Source organism: Polychytrium aggregatum, assembly GCF_025602895.1.
Source record: "Polychytrium aggregatum strain JEL109 chromosome Unknown BJ171scaffold_9, whole genome shotgun sequence".
NCBI classification, from domain to species: domain Eukaryota; kingdom Fungi; phylum Chytridiomycota; class Chytridiomycetes; order Polychytriales; genus Polychytrium; species Polychytrium aggregatum.
In genome coordinates this window covers 272,315-292,415 of record NW_026516211.1, presented here as the reverse complement: position 1 = coordinate 292,415, position 20,101 = coordinate 272,315, and the positions used below count along the sequence as shown (strand labels likewise).

The 20,101-nt window shown below is 57.8% G+C and overlaps 6 protein-coding genes across 6 annotated transcripts; 1 reads left to right on the top strand and 5 right to left on the bottom strand.

The window, feature by feature from the left end:
* The first annotated feature begins 38 nt into the window (after window positions 1–38).
* BJ171DRAFT_308067 (WD40-repeat-containing domain protein) lies at window positions 39–3,122 on the top strand. Its single transcript, XM_053107052.1, has 10 exons — window positions 39–352; window positions 459–600; window positions 772–1,019; window positions 1,178–1,244; window positions 1,360–1,454; window positions 1,541–1,579; window positions 1,664–1,811; window positions 1,886–2,008; window positions 2,162–2,439; window positions 2,606–3,122. Exons 1-10 carry the CDS (start codon window positions 176–178, stop codon window positions 2,852–2,854), a joined length of 1,566 nt encoding a protein of 521 aa, XP_052968958.1. The 5' UTR covers window positions 39–175; the 3' UTR covers window positions 2,855–3,122.
* On the bottom strand, window positions 2,606–6,064 carry BJ171DRAFT_641682 (uncharacterized protein; the record flags this gene model as incomplete). Its single annotated transcript, XM_053115778.1, has 12 exons — window positions 2,606–3,182; window positions 3,306–3,428; window positions 3,587–3,688; window positions 3,792–3,902; window positions 3,995–4,108; window positions 4,209–4,304; window positions 4,508–4,597; window positions 4,760–4,831; window positions 5,000–5,092; window positions 5,227–5,328; window positions 5,439–5,645; window positions 5,791–6,064. The coding sequence occupies 12 exons, from the start codon at window positions 6,062–6,064 to the stop codon at window positions 3,049–3,051; spliced, it is 1,518 nt and encodes a 505-aa protein (XP_052968957.1). The 3' UTR covers window positions 2,606–3,048.
* A 167-nt stretch (window positions 6,065–6,231) lies between these two features.
* Window positions 6,232–10,120, bottom strand: BJ171DRAFT_439782 (uncharacterized protein). Its single transcript, XM_053108032.1, has 3 exons — window positions 9,650–10,120; window positions 8,338–9,499; window positions 6,232–8,205 (listed from the first exon to the last, which is right to left on the bottom strand). Exons 1-3 carry the CDS (start codon window positions 10,052–10,054, stop codon window positions 6,518–6,520), a joined length of 3,255 nt encoding a protein of 1,084 aa, XP_052968956.1. The 5' UTR covers window positions 10,055–10,120; the 3' UTR covers window positions 6,232–6,517.
* Window positions 10,121–10,194: 74 nt separating this feature from the next.
* On the bottom strand, window positions 10,195–12,585 carry BJ171DRAFT_495036 (ribosomal protein S5 domain 2-type protein). The gene is made up of 7 exons (XM_053110075.1): window positions 12,424–12,585; window positions 12,159–12,270; window positions 11,775–11,853; window positions 11,421–11,526; window positions 10,989–11,204; window positions 10,665–10,814; window positions 10,195–10,461 (listed from the first exon to the last, which is right to left on the bottom strand). Exons 1-7 carry the CDS (start codon window positions 12,454–12,456, stop codon window positions 10,369–10,371), a joined length of 789 nt encoding a protein of 262 aa, XP_052968955.1. The 5' UTR covers window positions 12,457–12,585; the 3' UTR covers window positions 10,195–10,368.
* A 608-nt stretch (window positions 12,586–13,193) lies between these two features.
* On the bottom strand, window positions 13,194–16,177 carry BJ171DRAFT_308044 (uncharacterized protein). Its single transcript, XM_053107051.1, has 3 exons — window positions 16,063–16,177; window positions 15,212–15,834; window positions 13,194–14,855 (listed from the first exon to the last, which is right to left on the bottom strand). The coding sequence occupies exons 2-3, from the start codon at window positions 15,734–15,736 to the stop codon at window positions 13,416–13,418; spliced, it is 1,965 nt and encodes a 654-aa protein (XP_052968954.1). The 5' UTR covers window positions 15,737–15,834; window positions 16,063–16,177; the 3' UTR covers window positions 13,194–13,415.
* A 1,191-nt stretch (window positions 16,178–17,368) lies between these two features.
* BJ171DRAFT_308011 (uncharacterized protein) lies at window positions 17,369–19,895 on the bottom strand. The gene is made up of 6 exons (XM_053107050.1): window positions 19,286–19,895; window positions 18,875–19,101; window positions 18,581–18,716; window positions 18,218–18,425; window positions 17,895–18,089; window positions 17,369–17,438 (listed from the first exon to the last, which is right to left on the bottom strand). The coding sequence occupies exons 1-6, from the start codon at window positions 19,745–19,747 to the stop codon at window positions 17,401–17,403; spliced, it is 1,266 nt and encodes a 421-aa protein (XP_052968953.1). The 5' UTR covers window positions 19,748–19,895; the 3' UTR covers window positions 17,369–17,400.
* Between the last annotated feature and the right edge of the window lie 206 nt (window positions 19,896–20,101).

The window sequence follows — 20,101 nt, the reverse complement described above, 5'->3', positions numbered from 1 at the left end:
AACTCAAGCGGCTTTTGGCGGAATGCGCGCCATTCATGGTGCAGATGGCCTTGCCGGCCAGCACCAAGCAACGCACTCGGCCCGAGAATTGCAGTCGACGCTTTGGACTTGCCAGCGGCGCTGCCTCGGCTTTCCCCTCAAAAGTCCCAAAATCCTCTGAAGACCTCCCGACGCCATGCTCTCTGGCCAACCTGCCGATGCATCCTTCTCGGATGATGTGCTCATGGGCACAAGCATCGATCTCCCCTCGTTCTGGAAGCAGGAGCGGGTGGTGGCCCAGTCGTCCAGCCAAACCGATCCGATCACCTACAAGGAGCAAGATAGCCAGACCCTGATGCAGCGCGACGAAGAGGTATGGTGAGACCGAGAGAGCTTGGGTCCGATCGCTGGTAGTCAGCTAACAGAGCCGTCCCTGGCCTCTCGACCGGCGGATGTTATCGCGGCTCGGCTGGATATAGACGCAAACGGACAAGGCGACGGAGCAGGGTTTCCAGCTGCTCAAGAGCTACGACTACCAGGGGCTCGTTGGGTTCCTGACGAGGGCCGAGTCGCTGGTGTCGGCCCAGTTGCTGCAGAATATCCGCTCCTCAGCATTCGATGGTGAGTCGCGTCGTCCCAGCCAGATCGCTTTCGGATGATGGCCGAGCCAGCGGTCGCAGAATATGCTTTGCAACGTCGATGCATGAACATGTGTCATGGGCGATATGGCCCAATGGCCGATACGACTCGATGGCTGACCTCGCTCTGTTTCGGTCATTCACTTGCCGACAGGATACTCGGTCGAATGGGAAGAGCGCATCTCGGCCACATCGGTGGCTCACACGCTCACAAACCCGAGGAAGGATCCCGATGTTGTGTGCACCGAGTTGTCCTGGAACAAGACCGGATCCGTCGTGGCCGCCTCATACGGCCGCTATGACCACGAGTCCTGGTGCACTCATCGGGGCTCGGTGTCGGCCTGGAATATTGCGCGCCGCGAGCTGGATCCGAGCATGCCAAACTTCATGGCAGATACGTCGGTGAGTGAGGCCAGAGCATGCTTGCCCAGATGCCCAGATGCCCAGATGCCCAGATGCCACCAAATGCTCAGATGTCACCGAATGCCTCTCAGCCAAGGCTCTCGCCAGTGACAATCGCCAATGGCATTGATATTGATGTGGTCATTCTGCCTCTCCAGAGCTGCGTCATATGCCTCGCCTTCCATCCCACAATTCCATATATCCTCGCAGGCGGTACCTTTGCAGGCAAGTATGCCGGACGAGCAGAGCAAATCGAGTGAGCAGAGTAGATCGAGTGAGTAGAGTAGACATGGCCCAAACCACCTTTGCCTGCTGACCAGACAAGGATTGGGTGCTGCAGGCGAGGTCATAATCTGGCACACCAACAATGAAGAGGATCCTGTCTTCTCCGTCTCCAACTCGGACGAGCTCAGCCATCAAGAGCCAATCTCGAAGGTACAAAGCTGACCCATGGATGTAAAGCGAATGCCATATCCAGTTGAGATGCGACTCAGCACCAACTACTCTCTTTTGTTCCGCAGATTGTCTGGATCCCAACCGCCAAGCGAGACCACTATAATGTGAGTTGGATGCATCCAAACCGCAAGTCTGTCCGTGGCAGTCGCTGCGCCTGGTTGCCACTCACTTTAGGATCTGTTGTCTAGCTCGTAACGATTGCAAACGACGGAAAGATTCTGACGTGGGATCCCAGCAACAAGCTGCAGACCCCACTCTCTGGGTCGCAGCTGTTGATCGGGAACGTACCCGCTCAGTTTCGCCCAAAGGCCTCCAAGTCGGACATGGGTATAGGAGGTGAGGACGAAAGCAGATGAACACTTGGGTGGCACATACTCGACCGCCTGCTACAATCGGCTATTGTTTCGCAGGCACGACGATCGGGTTTCCTATCGAGAGCCGCACGAACTATCTCGCCGGAACCGAAGGGGGATATATCTTCAAGTGCACAACGACAAACGCCACCCAGCTGTCGATTATCAAACGGGATCGAGGTTGGTAGTCTGCCAGCGACCAGGCAACCAAGCGACCACGTAACCATGGCTCAATTCATCAGGGAGACGTATTTGCCACCAGTACATCGTGATGCTGATACTCGGTCTTTCCATCTCGTCCGTCTACCTCGGCACTGATCGCACTGTCCTTAGCCCAAGCGCCCCTGTCGCTCTCCAACCCCATCCAACTTGCCTACACGCCACATTTGGGTCCTATCCAGGCGCTGTCGTGCTCTCCATTCCATCGCAATCTGTTCCTGACGTGCGGGAGCGACTCAACGCTGAGGCTTTACAACGTGCTCGAGTCCAGGCCTCTGTTGACGATGGAGCCTTGCTCAAGCCAGCTCTACTGCGTGCAATGGTCGCCGTTCCGACCGACCGTGCTGGCATGCACCGGTGGCGACGGCATGCTATATATCTACGACCTGATGGTAAGTCTGAATGCATACAAGATTCTTTCGGACATGCATTGCTCTGGCTGTGCACTGGTCTCTCGAGCACCCTCGAACCCGCCATGTACTCGACGAGTTATCGCTCGGTATGTGCTGAACAAAGCACACAGCCCCTGATCCTGGACTGCACCCATTACCATCACAGCACTCCAAGTCCGTGCCTGTTCAGTCGTATTCGTGCACGAGCACATCGGCAGCCTCGGCGAGTTTGGTAACGGCGCTTGCATTCAACACCAAGGACAAGCAGCTTCTGGCGACAGGCGACTCGCTCGGCGCCATCCGAGTCTGGCGCCTGTGCAGCTCCCTTTACACATCCACTATTTCTGAAGAGCACTATATCCAACGCCTGGGTGGCCTTGGCGACGGCACAGATGGCGGTGGCATGGGATGGTAGCTTCGATTGAGCGACGGCCTGGAAAGAGCCCATATGCATGCCTGCACCTCAAAGCCAATAGCCAAGAGATTTGCCACTTTGAGGATATACAGCAAGTGCATAATACACAACGGAACTTTTGCATCAAAGTGCCCAGACTGTTTGGAGCACACGACGGTGCTGCCAACGCGATGTTCCGAGCTCAGCAGGCACGCCTAAGTCCTGAGAGTATCGACCCTGCTCGTGGGGTACATGAGCACAAACGGACTCATGCGGCTCTTCATCGATGCCTTGGGGGCATCGCGCTTTGGTCCCGCGTCGTAGGCATTGGGTCCAGGAACATTGTCACCTGTGAAAGCAGCCGACCAGAGTTGGATTACAAATTGTTGATCAAAATTCCTTCGTGTGCTCCCCTCACCAATGGCCACGGTGGTCAGCAGATCTACGAATGCATGATCGCTGGACAACGTACGCTTGATCGAGTTGATGCGCGCCGACAAAGAGTATGCAGGACCCGCACGCTTGGTAAAGTTCATGCTCTTGAGATTGTAGTCCGCTGGCCCTGGTGTGTCCTCGATAACCATTTTGATGCGTTCTGGGTCCACGGCAAGGGCAAACCGACGGACAGATACGGTAAGCAAATACAATGACCAACAGGAGCATAGGCCGTGCACACCAGTCGACACTCTTCCGGCATCACCCTTGGTCGAGCGATTGGGTACAAATTAGAATGCAGCGGTCCACAAAGCATACCTGGAACCGACTTGCGCGCTCCCATCCGCGCCAGCTGGGCATCAGACAGCGATCGCGGTGGCTTCCACGCTGCATCATAGTCAGCCGGACCAGGCGTGATTTCTGTGATAACTCGCACGGATCAGCGTCACAGCGATGCAGAACATATGCCCATTCGGCCGAGACAGAGGCTGGCTACTGCAGGCACGAGACACACAGCACGTACCGATCGTGGATCTCCATCGGCCCTTGAGGGTGGCACGCTGCGAATCATTTCCACGGACTTGACGATCGCGCGGCTGGTGAGCCCCCGGACCCGGATAGTCGATTGCTTTGTCTAATCATTATGGCGCCGATGCAAATGCTATCCACAGTTAGCAGTAAACAGCTCCGGCCCAAATCCGTCCACAATGGTGGCAGCGTACATACTCGAGAGTGATGGCCGTCGTGTGCCCATTGAGTAGATTGGGGGACAGTCTCTCGTCGGATCAGCGCTAGGGCTGTAGTCAGTAGGTCCGGGAGGCGGAACATAGGTTGGCTCCTCTGGGGGCGAAGTAAATGCCGGGCCGGGGCGGTTATGGACTGGTACGTGCCTATGACGAATTGTTGTACTCTCGATGGTACTCTCGGCTGGCAGACATACCTTCGTATGGAATGTTTCTGCCTGTCAGCGAGTGCTGGGGGCCCGAAAAAAGTGTGTTTGGCATGATGTAGTTGGCCGGACCTGGTGTCTTGAGTGCTGGATGGACGCATTCGCGTCGACGGTATCAGATCCAGCTGCGCGACTCACGTTGCCAAAGCTGCATCATTCGCTCACGGCCACGCCTTTTAAGTCGAGAGACAGGCATGGACATGACGTGGCCTTCGCTCTCGACTCTCCGTCGGTTTGGCGAGGCACCCATCGGATCCCAACACAAAGGCAGGGGCGTCATCGTCGCGAACCTTTGCTCTCCTTGTATGATCCCTTCAGAGAGGTGGCTTTGGCTGATGACGACATCTTGGGATAGTATTCGTTGCACCCAGGCCTGAATTCTATGCCAGCCAAGAGTTTAGCGATCACTCAAGGGCCCGACTCCTTGGCCTCGTGTGCATCCAAGTGCCAGATCAGAGGCGGCAGCGACCGAGGCCGATCGACATCAAACGCACCATCTTCCTTGTCAGTAAAGACCGGCTGCCCAACCCTTGGGCGCATACTGTATTTCGCTGCGTTGCTTTGACAGAGGTTGAACCGGCTCTTGTAGTCTTGGGGACCAGGCGTCGGGTCGTCTGCATTGTGTCGGGACAGAGTCAGGCCGAGAGCAAGGCATCGGACACATGCCAAGCACTCTGCCCAGGAACTGTACCCAACCCAACCCAACCCAACCCAACCCAATTTAACCGTTCGATACAGCCGAAATGGGATCGGGGCGGTGATGTGACGCAAGTGGTACTCACCCACTTGGCGAGCGACAAGCCCAAAAGAGTATTTGGGAGCATGCCCAAATTCGGACTTTGGAAAGTATCGGTCGGGCCCTGGTGTCTCTTCGGCTAATACAGAGCAACGATTGCGGGTGCGTCCCCAGCCCAGGACCGGTGTGAGTGTGGATGTGGATGTGGATGTGGATGTGCAGCAGCGTCAGATACACCCTGGGCGAAGCACAGCGGAGACCCGCCCGACGGACCTGACATGGGAAACCATCCGGAGATGGTGCATTTGAGGCTGTCCTTGCCAAAGGTTCCATGGTCGTCATTGTAGGCGAAGGGACTGGGGTTGTCCATCAAGGCTGGTAAGTAGTCAGAGGAGAATGTTAGCGGAAAGCAGCAGTGTTCGGCGAGGTGCTCCATCGATGCGGGCGTGTGCTCTCAATCTCTAAACATCATGACCAGCACGTACGCTTGGATCGGTCCTTCAGCTTGGCACGGAACGACCAGTGTGGGGCTTCGTCAAAGGTGATCTTGGTCGGATCGACATTGTATTTTGCAGGACCGGGGCCACAGTTCATGGCGGCAATCTTGGGGGGCGGATGCTTGCCCAGGATGGAGTATTGCAGCCCGGTGGGCAGCTTGGGGTCATAGTCGAGCGGACCGGGAGTGGGGTTTGCTGCAGCCCAGCGCATATGCCAGAAGCGATGCAATACAGTCAGTCGATGCCAAAATGCTGTGCAGGATCTTGGGTCTCTCCAACCGCAAGCAAGCACTGGCATCAGCTCAGCGACTGGACCGCATATAGCAATGCTCTTCCATACCGAGAGTCGAGCACGGCGTGTTCCCAGAAGAAGGGACGTACTCGCCCATTGCACCTCGCCGGGTCACGCCGAGCTCCTTGGGTCTGTTCTTGTATCCTGGCGATGGCGGCACATATCCAGCGATAGATTTCACAGTGGGTGCGGTTGTGACAGCAGCGGGAGTGACAGCAGCAGCTTGAGGTTGCGGATTGGAGGCACTCGCAGGACGCTCGGTCGGCGATGCTCGCTTGTTGGCTGCTTGCTGCTTGCGGCCGTTCTCAGGAGATCCAGTCATGTTCGCGAGATGGGGGCGATGCGTTGCGATAGGCTGTGATGCGATGCAGTGCGAGACGCAAAGAGGATATGGCCTCAGCCGGCGAAAGACACAACCTTCTTCGCCGCCTCCGAGGCCAAGGAGATTTTCTCGACGAATCGCCCAATGCGTTCGTGATTGGGAGGATGTCGAATGCAGCCCGCTGCAGGGGCAGTGGAGATGGCAAGCAATGGCATGTCTACCATGGCTGTTGGCGGACAGAGACAGTGCGAGCAACTACCAGCCGTGACTATATTCATGCTGCTGATCAAGCATACAAATGCATCGTTGATATTCTACACGCAAGCCAGCACAGCGGTATGCAATCAAATGGCTCCGCACAATCCAGGAGATCTGGTCATGTTCGAACAAATACTGAGCATCGGACCGTGAAACATGCACGACAGCCCAACGGATACCAAAGAGGGTCGAGTCCTACATGTTGCGGCACTGGTCCAGTCGGGTCGAGCTGGGGGCCGATTTGCCCGAGCCTTTCCCCTGCTGGTTCGGCAGCTTCATGAGAATATCCTGCACCTGCGCGATCATGTTGACAGAGTCCCGAATTTCCGGGTGTGTCGGATCACCGTAGACGCGCTGACGGATCGACAGGGCCATTTGGTAGTGCTCCAGAGCGTCTCGGTACCGAGTCTGGGCATAGGCCACGTTCCCGAGATTGTATATGGCCTGGGCAATGTCTGGATGGTCGTCCGTCCTGTACACCTGGCGGCGAATCGCAAGAGACTCTTCGTATATCGCGGCTGCCTTGTCATACTGGCCCCTGGAATACGCAAGACTGGCCACGTTGTTGAGCGTCGAGGCAACCTCGGGATGGTTGCGTGTGCCATAGATCCGGGTGGATATCTCGAGGGATTCGCTGTAGTGGCTCAGGGCGTCTTCGAACCGGCCCTGATCGACGGCGATGTTGCCCATGCCAATGAGCAGCGTGGCAATGGAAGGGTGCACCCGCGTCCCAAAGACCTTGGTGTAAATGTCGATCGACTTTTGATAGAACTCGTTGGCTTCCGGGAGCCGTTTCTGGTCACGGGCGATGAGCCCCAGATTGTTGAACGACGCCGCAATCGACGAATGATCGCGGGTTCCAAAGACCCTGAGCCGGATCTCAAGCGCCTCCTGGTAGCACCGCTGTGCGTCCTCGAGGCGACCCTGGCTGCGCTTGGCCGTGCCCATGTTGTTGAGGGTGAGGGCAACGAGATAGTGCTCGCGGGTGCCAAAAACTCGCACAAATATATCGATGGCTTCGTCATAGTGTCTGATGGACTCGTCGAACTTGCCCTGGCTGGCAAGCACGACGGCAATGTTGCTGATGGTGGAGGCAACGTGGGGGTGCTCGCGGCCGCCAAAGGTCTTGACATAGATGTCAAGGGCATCGTGATAGTGGCGAAGAGCCTGTTCGTACTTGCTCTGCTTTCCGGCCACGGATCCCATCGCGAGCAGGATCCTGGCGGCATCTGTGCCCTCGTTGATCTTGAGCACATCGATGAGAATCTCGCGCGACTGCCGGTAATACTGGAGAGCCTTCTCGAGCTGGCCACGGTCAAAGGCCGTGAGGCCCATGCGGTAGAGGGTCCGCACCGCCTCGATGCTGGTTGATGCCATGTTCAGGGTCTGCAGAATCGCAAACGATCTCTGGAGATGCTCTTCGGCCTCGTCCAATTGCGCTAGCTTGCGATGCGACTCTCCAATCCAGCTGAGAGCGCTCGAGCTCTGTTTGTTGACTTGGCTGTTCCAGAACGCAGTTGACTTGGCAAGGCAGCTCTGGAACATGGCAAGTGACTTGGAGATGAGCCCTCGCTCCTGGGCAAGCGTTGCAACCCGCATTTCGATGCTTGAGTGGATTTCGTTGGTGTATGGGCTGGGGACAGTTTTGTTCATAAAGGACTCGAGATGGCGGCCAAAGGCAAATGATTTTTGGTCGCAGGGAATCTTGACGAGCTCGAGGAGCGCTTCGCTGGCGGCGCTCTCGGCGGCCTTGGCGCCGAGCTGGTCGCGAGCCACGACAAACTCATGGGCAACCCTCTGCGTCAGCGAATGTGTGTTGTAGCTGTCGTTGGTACCGCTCTGAATGAGACCACTTTGGGACAAGACCTTGACAAGCCGGGCGACTGCACCGAGAAAGATTCAGCAGCAGCTCATTCGTGCCTTCAACGCACATACTCACTTGCCTGAATCGCCTGGTCTGCGACTTGCTCCTCGGATTCTCCCCCCCCCTCTCCAACATCGTGCAAGCAACTTACCGTCGGTTGAAAGCTGCATCTTCTGTCCGATCACTTTGATCAGTTCGTACGGAATGTCATCCGGGGCCAGCAGGCTGATCGCTCCAAAGAGCCGGCACGCATCTGTGCCCTCGTCGCCTTTCTTTAGCAGAGTATTCATGGACAGATCGACAATCACCTTGAGCGACGAGCGGGTTTCGTCGTCGCCATTGTCGTCCTGCCTCCCAAGTGCCTCAGCAAACTGCGCACCGATCTCGTCGATCGGAAGGTCGTTGTACTCGACAAACGCCGTGAAAGTCTGGATGACCAGCGGATATCCGTCGATACGGTCCACAATCTTCTTGAGTTTGTCGCGGGAGCCTTCCGAGGAGACCTTCCGGGATATCATGGGCGATGTCGTGACAATGTAGTCGAACGTCGTCTGGTTCTCCCACGACCCGAGACGCAGCGGGTCCTGCTGGAAACTGTGCAGTCTGGCTCGCAGCGAGGTTAGCAGAGGGCCCGCCGGCAGGGACGGCAACCGAGTCGTTACAACCACATCGCCACCAAAGCCGTGGGACTTTGAATACTCGAATGCAGCATCTGCGACCGCAATGTCATCGACATTGTCGAGAATCAGAAGGTAGTTTCGGCTTTCGGCGAGGAAGTGGGACGCATGGCGCTTGACCTCGTCAGGCTGGATGTTGGGGAAGATGTCGACGAAGCTGTCGAGGACTGACGACTCGGTCGAACAGTTGATCCAGTAGACGTGGCTATATTGGGGCTTGACGCCGATGGTCTCGAGCTTGAAGCTGCCGAGCTCGCTGTCGTTGCTGACGGTGAGGGTTCCCATCATGAACTGAAGGAACTGGCGGGCCAGGACAGACTTGCCCATACCGCCCATGCCGGAGATGACGGCACGACCAGTCAGGGTAACCTGTCTGAGGAGCGAGTCGAGGTGTTCAACATGGCCCATGTACCGCGGGTTGGAGGCAAGCTCCAGGCTGAGCTTTTGCACGGTAGCGGCGGCGACGTCGACTGGACTGATAAGACTCAGGATCCGGTAGAGGCGTTTGTGAGGCTGGTCGGGGCGGAAGCCGAACATCTGGATCTGGTTCATGCGGCCGATGGTCTGCTTGAGCGTGGCAAACTTGGGGTCGCTGGGAAAGGACACCGTGTACGGCTTGAAGTCGGTGTAGACACCCTGCAAGAGCGAGTGTGAGCGAGTGTGAGTGAGTGTGAGTAAGTGTGAGTGAGTGTGGGTGAGTGTGAGTTGATGCGCATCGGAACATCGGTCTGCCTTCGAGGGGAAGCCGCCGGCCGTCCCAGCACTCCCGGGAGACCAGATACCCACATCCCCCAAGGTTGCAATGCACAGCGGCAAGACGAAAAGGTCATTGCAGGCATCCTTGCGATCCAGGGCGGTCCTGATTTCGAGCTCGACGTTGTCTTCCTCGCCTTTGAGGGCCTTCTGCAGGGCAATGTCGATCGAGGCCTTGCTGACGAGCAGGATGGCCACCGACGTTTTCGGCAAGGCGTTCAAGAAGCCATCTCGCCAATCACGGCCGTCGACGAGAGAGTCGACATCAAAAAACACCGACAGGGTCTTGCGATTGCGCCGCAGGGCAATCGACACCAGGCGCTCCTTGAGGTCCCTGGCCGTTTGGCTCTCGGTGCTCACACGGTAGGATAGGAAATAGTCGTAGAGCTTTGCTTCGGACGCAGGCGGCTGGACGTCGGCACTATGTTCTCCGAGCATGGCCGTGCTTGTTTTGACGAGACAGGTCCGGGAGGATGTCAGAAAGGAAGATGCCAGAAAGGAAGGTGAGAAAGGACGATGCCAGAAAGGAGAGGGCTGCGTGTTCGCCAAGACGGGCGGTGGCACGGAAGCGGTGCGGGGTGTGGCTGGGTCCGGACTGGCTGCTGTGCCATACCGCCGGTTCTGGCCAGTCCATGAAATAAATGTATTGAGGCGACTTTTGTATTGGCGAGACCACCCTGTCGTCAGGGCAACTAGTCAGACACAGACCCTCTCTGGAGCGAGTGTGGGAGGGAGGAATGAAGAACGGCGCTTTAAATGGAGGTGCGGTGCTCGTATTGTCCAGCCAGGGTCTGGTCCAGGACGGGTCGGATCTTGGAGCAGGCATCGACGCAGAGCTCCATTCCCTATGAGAGAGAGAGGGATCGATGAGTCGAGATGCTGTGGGGCCGAAGAGCGACCCCAGGCTCGTACAAAGTCCAATGTCTCTGCCCGCCGTTGTATGTCGGCAGCTCCATCGGCACATTGGGGCATATTGACTTGGCGGGACATGCCATCGATGCCACGACAAAGAGATGCAGAGACCAAGAAAGTGTGAGAGATCGCTCACCTGAAACGCCGCCTCCGGCGCAACTTCGCCCGACTGGAGCACATGCGTGACTTCGTTCAGCGAGGGCATAAACGAGAGCGTCAGCGAGCCCGTCTGGAGCGACTCTTCCTTTGTCGAGCAATCCAGGACAATCTGTTCGCCAAAGAACCCCTGGGAAAGAGGCAGGGATGTTGTGGGCGGGAGAGAGTGGCGCCAGCATATAAGCGATACTTGGCAGATTCGTGAGACACATATTGCCCTTGCGCTTTGGAGATATCCAATGCCAGCAACGAACGGCGGCGGTCGACAAGCAATCGCACCCGCCGCAGACTCCATGGGGCTTACCGCTGACGACGCAACGACCAGATCTTTGATTTCGATACCGGCATCGGCAAGCGCCAGCGATGCGCAAGTGATTGCTGCCGCCAGACATGAGGCTGTTCCGTCACTCTCGATCACATAGACAAAGATGTCGACCGTCGACTTTGGAAAGGTCTCGAATCGAACGGCGGGCGACAGAGCCTGCTTGATGAGGATGCCAAACTCCTTCTCAACCGGGTCCTGGTGGTGCAGACGAGAAGGAGGGTTCGACAAAGGCAGGACAAACCACAAAAGGCAAGGCGGGCAAGGCGGGTAATGCGGGTAATGCGGGAACGGACAGGGAACTGGGTCGAGTCCAGAGCATTGGAATGGCTGATCCGCTCTCGTCAAAACGACACCTGCGGATCTATTCTCGCGTCAGTGTCGAAACTGTGCTTGTGCTGAACATTCGATTACCTTGGGGTATCCGCGGCGTCGTGAGCATGAGAACGGGGCAAATTTGAAATCGCAGTTCAGCTGGCCGCGATCGGCAGTCTTGGTCTTGCCCTGGCGAGGCCCATATCTGAGACATGAATGGTTAAAGCAACGAGCAGCCCAATGAGTAAAGGCAGGGCATTTTCCGCCAGAGCCAGTGTCAGTGTCCCTGTCGTCGGATGAGCCGCTGCCTTCCGACAATGGCTCCGAGTCGATCCGAAAGACGAGCAAGCACGACAGTCGCGGCACTCTGCAGCATCCTTCGTCCTTCCATTGCTGCCATCTCGGTTGTCCACTCAGGCGAGATCAAAGATCACACATAGCGATGATACGCACACGCTGCAAGTCACTTTGAGGTTCCCAAACTCGATGTAGGCCGATCCGTTGGCTTGCTTGATGGCACCGATCTTGGAGACTGGGTGCAGTTTCGTTCGTCGGAGACATTCCGATATCGACCCATGCCAGCGTCGGGTCAGTTCAGGCGTTGATACAGAGGACCGTGGCCAGCACGGGGGACATCCAACCATGAACGAGCCCAGTGCAGTCGGCCCGCACATTTGCCACAATTTGGCATGCCGACACGAACATATCCGTCCAGTCCATCCTTCCGCACACACACCCTCTCTCTCTCGCTCTCTTTCGCACCACCCTCCTACACACACAGCAGCGAGCGCGACGTTTGCACAGAGTGACCCTCGGTTCTCCTCTCGCTGATCGTACAGAATGGCCGGATCTGGTGGGCCGATCGTCCGTCCTGGCGCTTCTCGGGTGTGAAAGGCTGCTGTGTCAGCGATCCGGGCTCCAGCAGCGGTACGAAGGATTTGGCCGGGCCCTGTTCATCGCACATTTTCATCCGTGAATTGTCCAAGAATAAATGTGGGGGGGGGGAAAGATAGAATACGATTCCGTGATGAGAAAGCAATTGTTTGCCAGAATCAGCTTTCGTCGTGGGTGTGCATGGTCAGTTGTGCAGATTGTTCATTACAGGAATTCGCTTCTTGTCGAGGGCGAGTGCCATGATGGAGCAAGAGGAGGTTGGCTGTGTTCGGCTTGAACCAGGACAGAGCACACGAAAGCTGTCGAGGGAGCCCGAGTGCGACTGGAGGAGGGCCTGGAAGGACGAGGGCGGCGGGATGGAGATCGGATCTGGTTGCCAAAGGCCGATCAAAATGGGGCATGCCATCGCGGTCATGTGAGCGACACTTGCCTTGCGCCACAGCGTGTCCAGCCTGGCGAGATCGCTTCGTGTCGATCCGATTTGGCCTGCGCCAACTGCATGAATGCTGCTGGCAGCGGCGGGCATGGACAACAGCGAGCATGCACAGCGGCGAATATCCCGCACAGCACACAGATACAGCTAGTCGCCACTCCATGCGTAACTTGAGTGTATTTCCGTCACCGACGAATGCAAACAGAGAAACGCCGAAAAATACAATCGAACGAACGAGTGAACGAACGAATGAACGAACGAATGAAACGAATGAACGAATGAACGAACGAATGAACGAACGAATGAAACGAATGAACGAATGAACGAACGAATGAACGAACGAATGAAACGAATGAACGAATGAATGAATGAATGAATGAACGAGTGAACGAATGAATGAACGAACGAATGAAGTGTGAAAGGAGGGAGAATTGTCCAAGGGTCAAAGGATCCGGGGCGAAAACGGAGGAGAATGCTGGACAGAGTCGAGGAGGCTTTGCTGGTTGGATATCGCAAGTGCGGGCGAGGAGGGAGAAGTGCTGAGGATCAAGGATCGGGCAGCAACTGAGCTTGGCAAATGATGAGAGTAGTGTCGGGAGAAGGATGCTATTAATTTGCTTTTTTTTTTTGCTTAGTTTGGCTCCGAACGTGGAGGCAAGGAAGGAAGGGAGCAGGTAGGCCGCGGCGATGATGGGTAATGTACAGAAAAGCACAGCCGAGCAAGGTGTATATGGAGGAGGCGGGGGCGGGGGCGGTGTCGGATACGCTCAAGAGTGAGCAAAGTAATATCGAGCCGCATCTATCAAGCTCCATCGACCGCGGTTGCTGTTGGATGCGCTGGCGGACACCCGACGGTCGTTGGACATGGTGGAAGGAAGGGTAGCGGCAGCACCAGGGTCGGGCGAGGATGGGCCAGAGTGCGGAGGCGTGTGGGAACCCAGTTTTCTATCGCTCAGCGGAGAAGAATTCAGTGGTGCAGAAGTAAACTTGCGGTCGCCAGAGGTCGGTGCGGACACGATGGACGACACCATGGAAGCCAAGTTTGTGGTTGGAGAGAGAGACGTAGCCGGAGACATGGTAGTGGTCGTGTTGGTGGCTTGAGATGCAGCAGTGGAGGCGAGCGAGGCGGCGGCCGAGGTTGGTTTGGGCGGAGATACAGAGACTGGGACCGAGGCTGGGACCGAGGCTGGGACCGAGGTTGAAGCAGCAGCAGTTGCAGCAGAATTCAAAGTTGGGACCGGGATCGCAGACGACGCTGCAGGGCGATGCAAGGGCGATGGAGACGATGTCTCCGCCGGGGCATGAAAGTAGTCGCCAAAGTCCATGATCTTGGCAACGAGGATCTCCTTCTTCTTCTTCCAGTCCTGGAACGCAACATCGATGCTGGTGCCGTAGACATTGTCCATGATGCTGTACTCTTTCTGGATCGCCGTGTCGGAGAGAGACGTCCAGATCAAATCCTCGTGCTTGCGCGAGGCGGACCGGGCGCTCTTGCGATCAAAGCTGGCGACGGTGATGGGGAACTCGTAGAGGGTATCCTCGAGTTCTCCAGGAGTGGGGCTCGAGTAAGGCGGCGGGGGAGTGCGAGGAGGCGGAGTCTTGGGCGGCGAGGCAGAATAGGAGTGGGCAGAGCCAGTGCTGGTAGCGGTGTACAGTGGCAAGCCAAAGCTCAGGCCGGGGCTGAAGAAGGACTCTGCAAAGGTAGGTGCGGGCGAGGAGTTGCGCGGCAGGCTGCGGTAGTGGATCTTCAGGGAGACGGCATGGCGGACCTCGACCTTGATCCACCTGGGAGCCGACTTTTTGTCGGCGGCGATGGTGGCGAGGCTGTAGTTGTACGAGGAGCGTGGGAAGGTGGGGCAGCGTAGCGACACCTGGGTATCGTTGACAAAGTTGCCGTTCTGGGCGGCCGAGATCTGCACGGGGGTGCTGGCGTTTTCGAGGGCCTCGAGGCTGGCAGAGGTGATGTCGTCGCCGGTGCCGGTCTCGACGTAGACATATTCTTTGAGGTGGAAGGTGAGGGACTCGACACGGTCGCGATGTGAGCGAGATATGCAGCGGAAGGAGACGGTGATGTCGTCGCCGGCGGCAAAGTTGAGGGCGGGGAACTTGAACTCGGCGGCCACGAGGGTATCCATGAGCTTGAAGGTGTGCTTTGGCGAGCGCATGACTTTGCGGACCAGAGAGGCATCGTAACGGGGCAGGGTATTCTGCAGCAACGACGGATCGGAGGAAGACGATAGCCGAGGTCAGCCACGAACGGAGCACGATTGCATACGAAGAGCGGGATGGCATCGAGCGAGGCTGCCCTGGAGATTGCAGGCGATCCGATGCAGCCACCAGATGCGCACCATGGCGATTGGTGTGAAACTAATGCAGGTGCGTCCCACGGCAGCACCAAGGGCATCGTCGAGGCGGGTGTCGATCCCGAGGAATGGGCACAGCCGGGAGTACACCCGCCGAAAGCGAAAACTCCCTCCCCCGCGCAAGCCTGTATGCAGTGTCTGGCCTTGCCACGCCACGGACGGTGCACTTCACCCCACAGCCAGCGCGAAGAATGACTCACCAGTGCCATGGTCTCCTCATAAACGAGGGACGGCGGATCGCCGCCTTTGCGGTAGCGCACCAGCAGATGATAGCTCACAAAAGGAAGCGACGAAGGCCGGGTGACGGGGCGAGACTTGGCATCGGAGGCGGGCGGCAGGAGCGTGTTCTCGACCAGGAAGGTGAAGGGCCAGATGTCGGCGATGCCGGGGCCGAGGGCGGCGGGCTCGTCCTTGGCCTTGGGGTCGATAAAGGTGACGGTCTGGTTGAAGAAGACCTCCTCGGGCTTTGCAGTCTTTGGGGTCTTGATGGGCATGCGGGTGCCGTCCGGGACCATGACCATGGCGGGATAGGTCATTGTGCCCACGAGCGAGACGGAGAGGAGGGGAACGGTGTGACTGTCAAAGGATTTGTTCTTGATGTGGATGATGCCGGCGACGGTGAAGGGTTTGCCGATGCCATTGAAGCCTTGGACAAAGTCGGTCGCGGGATGCGACGGCGGCAGAATCGAGAGGATCAAATCGGGTCGAGAGACGGTGGTCGACATGGATGATGAAGCATGCAAGTAGAGCGGAAGCGGGGGGGAGCAGGCTGGGGCCGGGAGTTGTTGGCGGCTGGAGCGTGAAAGTAGTTGGCGGCAAGAGGCTGGAAGTTGTTGACGGAACGCAGTGCGGGGATGGCGAATGGGAGGCGAGTGGAAACAAGTTGAAAACAGCGCGAGGTTGGTTAGTGCAAAAAAAGAGAGACGGAGCCGCCCACACCGGGACGAGGAACTGGGAAGCGTTGGGAGCGCATCAGTGGATCTGTTTGGGACAGCCACCGCAGGACGACGATGGCGACGATGGTCACGATGGCGATGGAGCACGAAAGTACCTGCGACGGCAATGGCAGATGGTTGTCGGTTGGTGGTTGTTGGTCGGCAATCGCAGATGGCAGATGGTTGTTGGTCGGCAATGGCAGGTACAGCGAGGGTATTTGTTTGGTCGGGACTGGCGGCGGCGGCCTCAGGGGGGGGGCCACGCTGGGCAATATTTGTGCCGGCGAGGGCCGGGACGCCGGGGCGCGGTGGGACTGTGGCAGTGCGCAGAGCGTCGCGTGTCAGCGCCGTGTCAGCGGGCGCTGTGTCTGTGCTGTGTCTGCGCTGTGTCTGTGCGGCTGTACTGCCGCTGTGCCGCCGCTGTGCGCTGTGCGCTGTGTCTGCCGCCCTCCCGCGTGGTGCCACAAACGGGCGCATCGGCCGCGATCGGGCCACACACACACGGCCCGCCGGACACGGTGCCCGCAGCGGCGCTGCCATTGGCTGCTGTGTGCGCAGCACCGGGCCGGCCGGCGGACAGGCGCGCGCCGCTCCGGGCTGTCCGGGCTTGTCTGGTGGTGTTCATGAAGCATTGGATGTGTTTGATGTGTTTGATGCATTGGATGTGTTTGATGCATTGGATGTGGGAGTGAGTGCGGCTGGAGCAGATGATGCGAGACGACGATATCCAATACATCCAATACATCCAACACATCCAATGCATCTAATACAACCAACACATCTAACACATCCAACACAGCCAGCCCAACACTTTGTTCATTCGCATCGCCGTCTGCAGCATCCACATTCACGTCCTCGTCCATACCGCTCATGCTCGTGCTCGTCCCGTCCCGGCTGTCCCCGACGGCGCATGAAAAGCTCTTTCCGCCAATCGTCCCCGTCCAGATGACCCCCCGTGTGCCCTCGTGTCCTTTCCCGCATTTTTGTCCATCGCTTGCATCCGCATGATGCCTCCCCTGCAATCGCATCGGTACTTCCGGGCCCGTCTTTGTTACCGCCATCTCCCTCCTTTTGCCATCTGCAAAAGCATGCTCGCACAGCAGCGTCGTCGGCAGTGCCCTGCCCCGCCCTGATCTCCCCCTGCGTTGTCCTCCTGAATCGTCTGCGCCTGTTTCCGTCACATCACCTGCCGCCTCCGTCACATCACCTGCCGTCTCCCGCCCTCTCATCCCCAGGGCGACTCAATCATCGTCGGGAGGTGGAATGCATTGGCGTGGATTCCCTCCGGTCTGCACCGGGATCTGTGGCTCATGCTGACTTGAACCCCTCTCGTTCGCGCCGAGCCATTTTCCCGCTCGAACATGGCCTGTGGCGTTGGCGAGGCCGCTGATCCCCAACAAAAGCCAGCCGCCAGTGAACAAAAACATGCTCTGATGGGCTGGCGCCATGTGGGGTCAGAAGAATCGATTGCCGGGCTTTTTGCTGTTCTTGCCTGCGAACGAATGAGCGGATGAGTGGTTGGGAAACGGAAGGCACATCTGGGCTGGTCGATATCGCTCTCCGTCCGTCGCAACGTATCGTTGCAGGTGGACTCGATCTGATCCGATGATCTCTGGCATAGCCCTCGCAATGCACAGCGCTATGCCGTCAATGAGGCTGTGTCCGAGGCGCTGGTGCTGTCCTCCGGATGGTCATGCGCCGCCAGGTACCGAGCGGTATCGACCGCCACCCGATGCACCATGGCGAATCCTGGCTCATCGGGGTGAATTGGGAGCCGATCCTGGCGGCCACGGCTCCGGGACTGCACATCAGCACAAACCCCATCGACTGTCGATTGCTCGTTCGTCGTCATTTGCCTCGTCCAAAGATGCCACATTACCATCCGCCCTCCATCCTCCACAACTCCCTCCTTCTCCCACCCACATGTCCACGTCTCCCTGCTACGTACCCTTGACGCCGACTTGCTGTTGCTGTGCATACTGCACCAGGCTCGCAATCATCTTGTTGTGCATTTCGGCATCCATCACCAGCTGCTCCTTGGCGTCGAGCCAGTAGTTGGCCTGCTCCTGCATCTTTTGATGATACGCCGACAGTTGTGCCACCAGCTGATTGAGTTCCTCGTTGGTCTTGCGGCGCATGTCGTCTGGAACGAGCAACATGCACGAAGAAAGGAGGGTCAGGATCAAGCCATCGTTGTGGACATGCCGTAGACAAGACGATGAATCCCCCTCTCTACCCTCTCTACCCCATCTGCCCTCTTGCCTGTCTCACCTTCGGTAATGTCGCATAGTCGCTTGGCCTCCATCAGATCGCTCTCGCGCGAATCTCCCGAAAGCGGCCCGCTTGGCAGAATCGACGAGCTCAAAGCCGCGATCGAGGTCTTTTTGGAGACGTGCTGCGAGGAGCGAGGAGCCATCGGGTCGTTCAAGGACGACTGAGACTGCTCCAGCGGCAGTGTTGTTGTCGACATCGAGTTTTGCTGCATCGTTGGTCAGAGTGAGAGGCGATAATGATACAGGGGGGCACGGCCGTTGTTTCCAGGGTGAGAATCGGCGGACCCCGCTTTGCTCACTTGCAGTGTCCCCTGTCGTTGGACGACAGCGACCATCGCTTCTCGAGACCGGATGGACTTACGTTGGGCTCTTCGACGACCTTCACACCCAGGGCATTCAGGAACTCTTTCCGGACAGTGGACTTGCGCCATCGGAACTTGGATGCCATCGACTCGGAGTAAACCGTCTCGCTCGATAGCTGGCCCCACAGATCGTACCTGCCCATTCGTGATAGCCGCTGTGAGCGACCCAAAGATCGCCATGCTCCTCCCGTAAATTGAATACGGGGGGGGGCCAATGTGTGGTGGGTCATGGGGGGCGATGGATAGTGCGTAGAGGCCAAGTGTGGTGGTCAGTGTTGATCGTTTGGGCTTACCAGAGCTCCGATTCAAAGGCGGCGCTGGGCACGACTGACTTGCTCGGAGTATTCTGCTGGGTGGTGGACGTCCGTGGTGTTTGGCTCTCGATGACTTCGATAACGACAAGGGGCTCGGCGGTCTCCCGTCCGTAGTGTTGAATCGGTATCTCGATCGGAAAGCAGTTCTTGAGCTTCTCGAGCACGGTATAGTAGACCGGGAGGACGGCGTCAGTGTTGTCGGGCATCTGGAGTTGGGCGAGGAGAAGATCGTTGTTCCCCTGGCGTTAGCATCGAGGCATGTACATCATCGAGGAATGTGCGCGGCAGCGCTGGTTGTCCAGACTTTGCCATCGTATCGCATTGCCAGTCGGTCGCTGTGGTCCTCAGCTTGATCCTCCTGCATGATGTGCGTTCTTTCTTGATCCTTACCAATGCCCGTCGGATACGCTCCTCCTCCTCTGGATTGGCTTGGACAGGCACGGCGGCTATCGGGATGGGAGGAGCAGCAACGGTGGCCGAGTTTGCGGCCGGCTCGGGGGCCGATGTCGGTGCCGGTGCTGGCACTGGCTCATCGAAATCGCCAAAGTCGCCAAAGTCGCTGTCGCCTGCATTCGACTTGGATGCATCGATCTGGGCCGGAGCCGGAGCCGGAGCCGGGACGGACACACTTGCATCAAAGTCGCCAAAGTCTCCAAAATCATCGCCATCGCCATCGCCATCGTCGCCGTCATCATTTGCACCGTGAGTCGGTTCGGATGCTGGGGCGGCTGTCGATGCTGGGTGGGCTGTCTCGACTGGAATGGCTCCGGCTTGGGCGTCATCTTGTGGTGCGGGGGCGCTAAAGTCGCCAAAGTCGCCAAAGTCGCCAAAATCATCGCCCTGGCTGCTCATGGTGCCGGAGTCAGCGGGTCTGGGTGGGTTTCAAAGACTTTTGGTCGAAGGAAATGCTGGTTTGTTGGGCTGTTGGATGGGATGCCGGACGAGCCGCCTGACAGATGCAATGGCGCAGGATCAACTCGTTTCTGTCGAGATATGGGGGTCGAAACAAGCGCCGCAGAAGGGGCACTTGATGCAGACTATAGCCGCTGCCCTGCGCTGGAGTCGGTGGGTGGATGTGCGGGGTCGTCGAGGTTTGCCGGGCGAGACGATTGGGATCAAGAGCACCACGCGACGGCGATGGCGGGATGAATGGGTAGATGGACGAGCGCAGAGACAATGGAGGCGGCTTTGATCGCCATCGAGGAC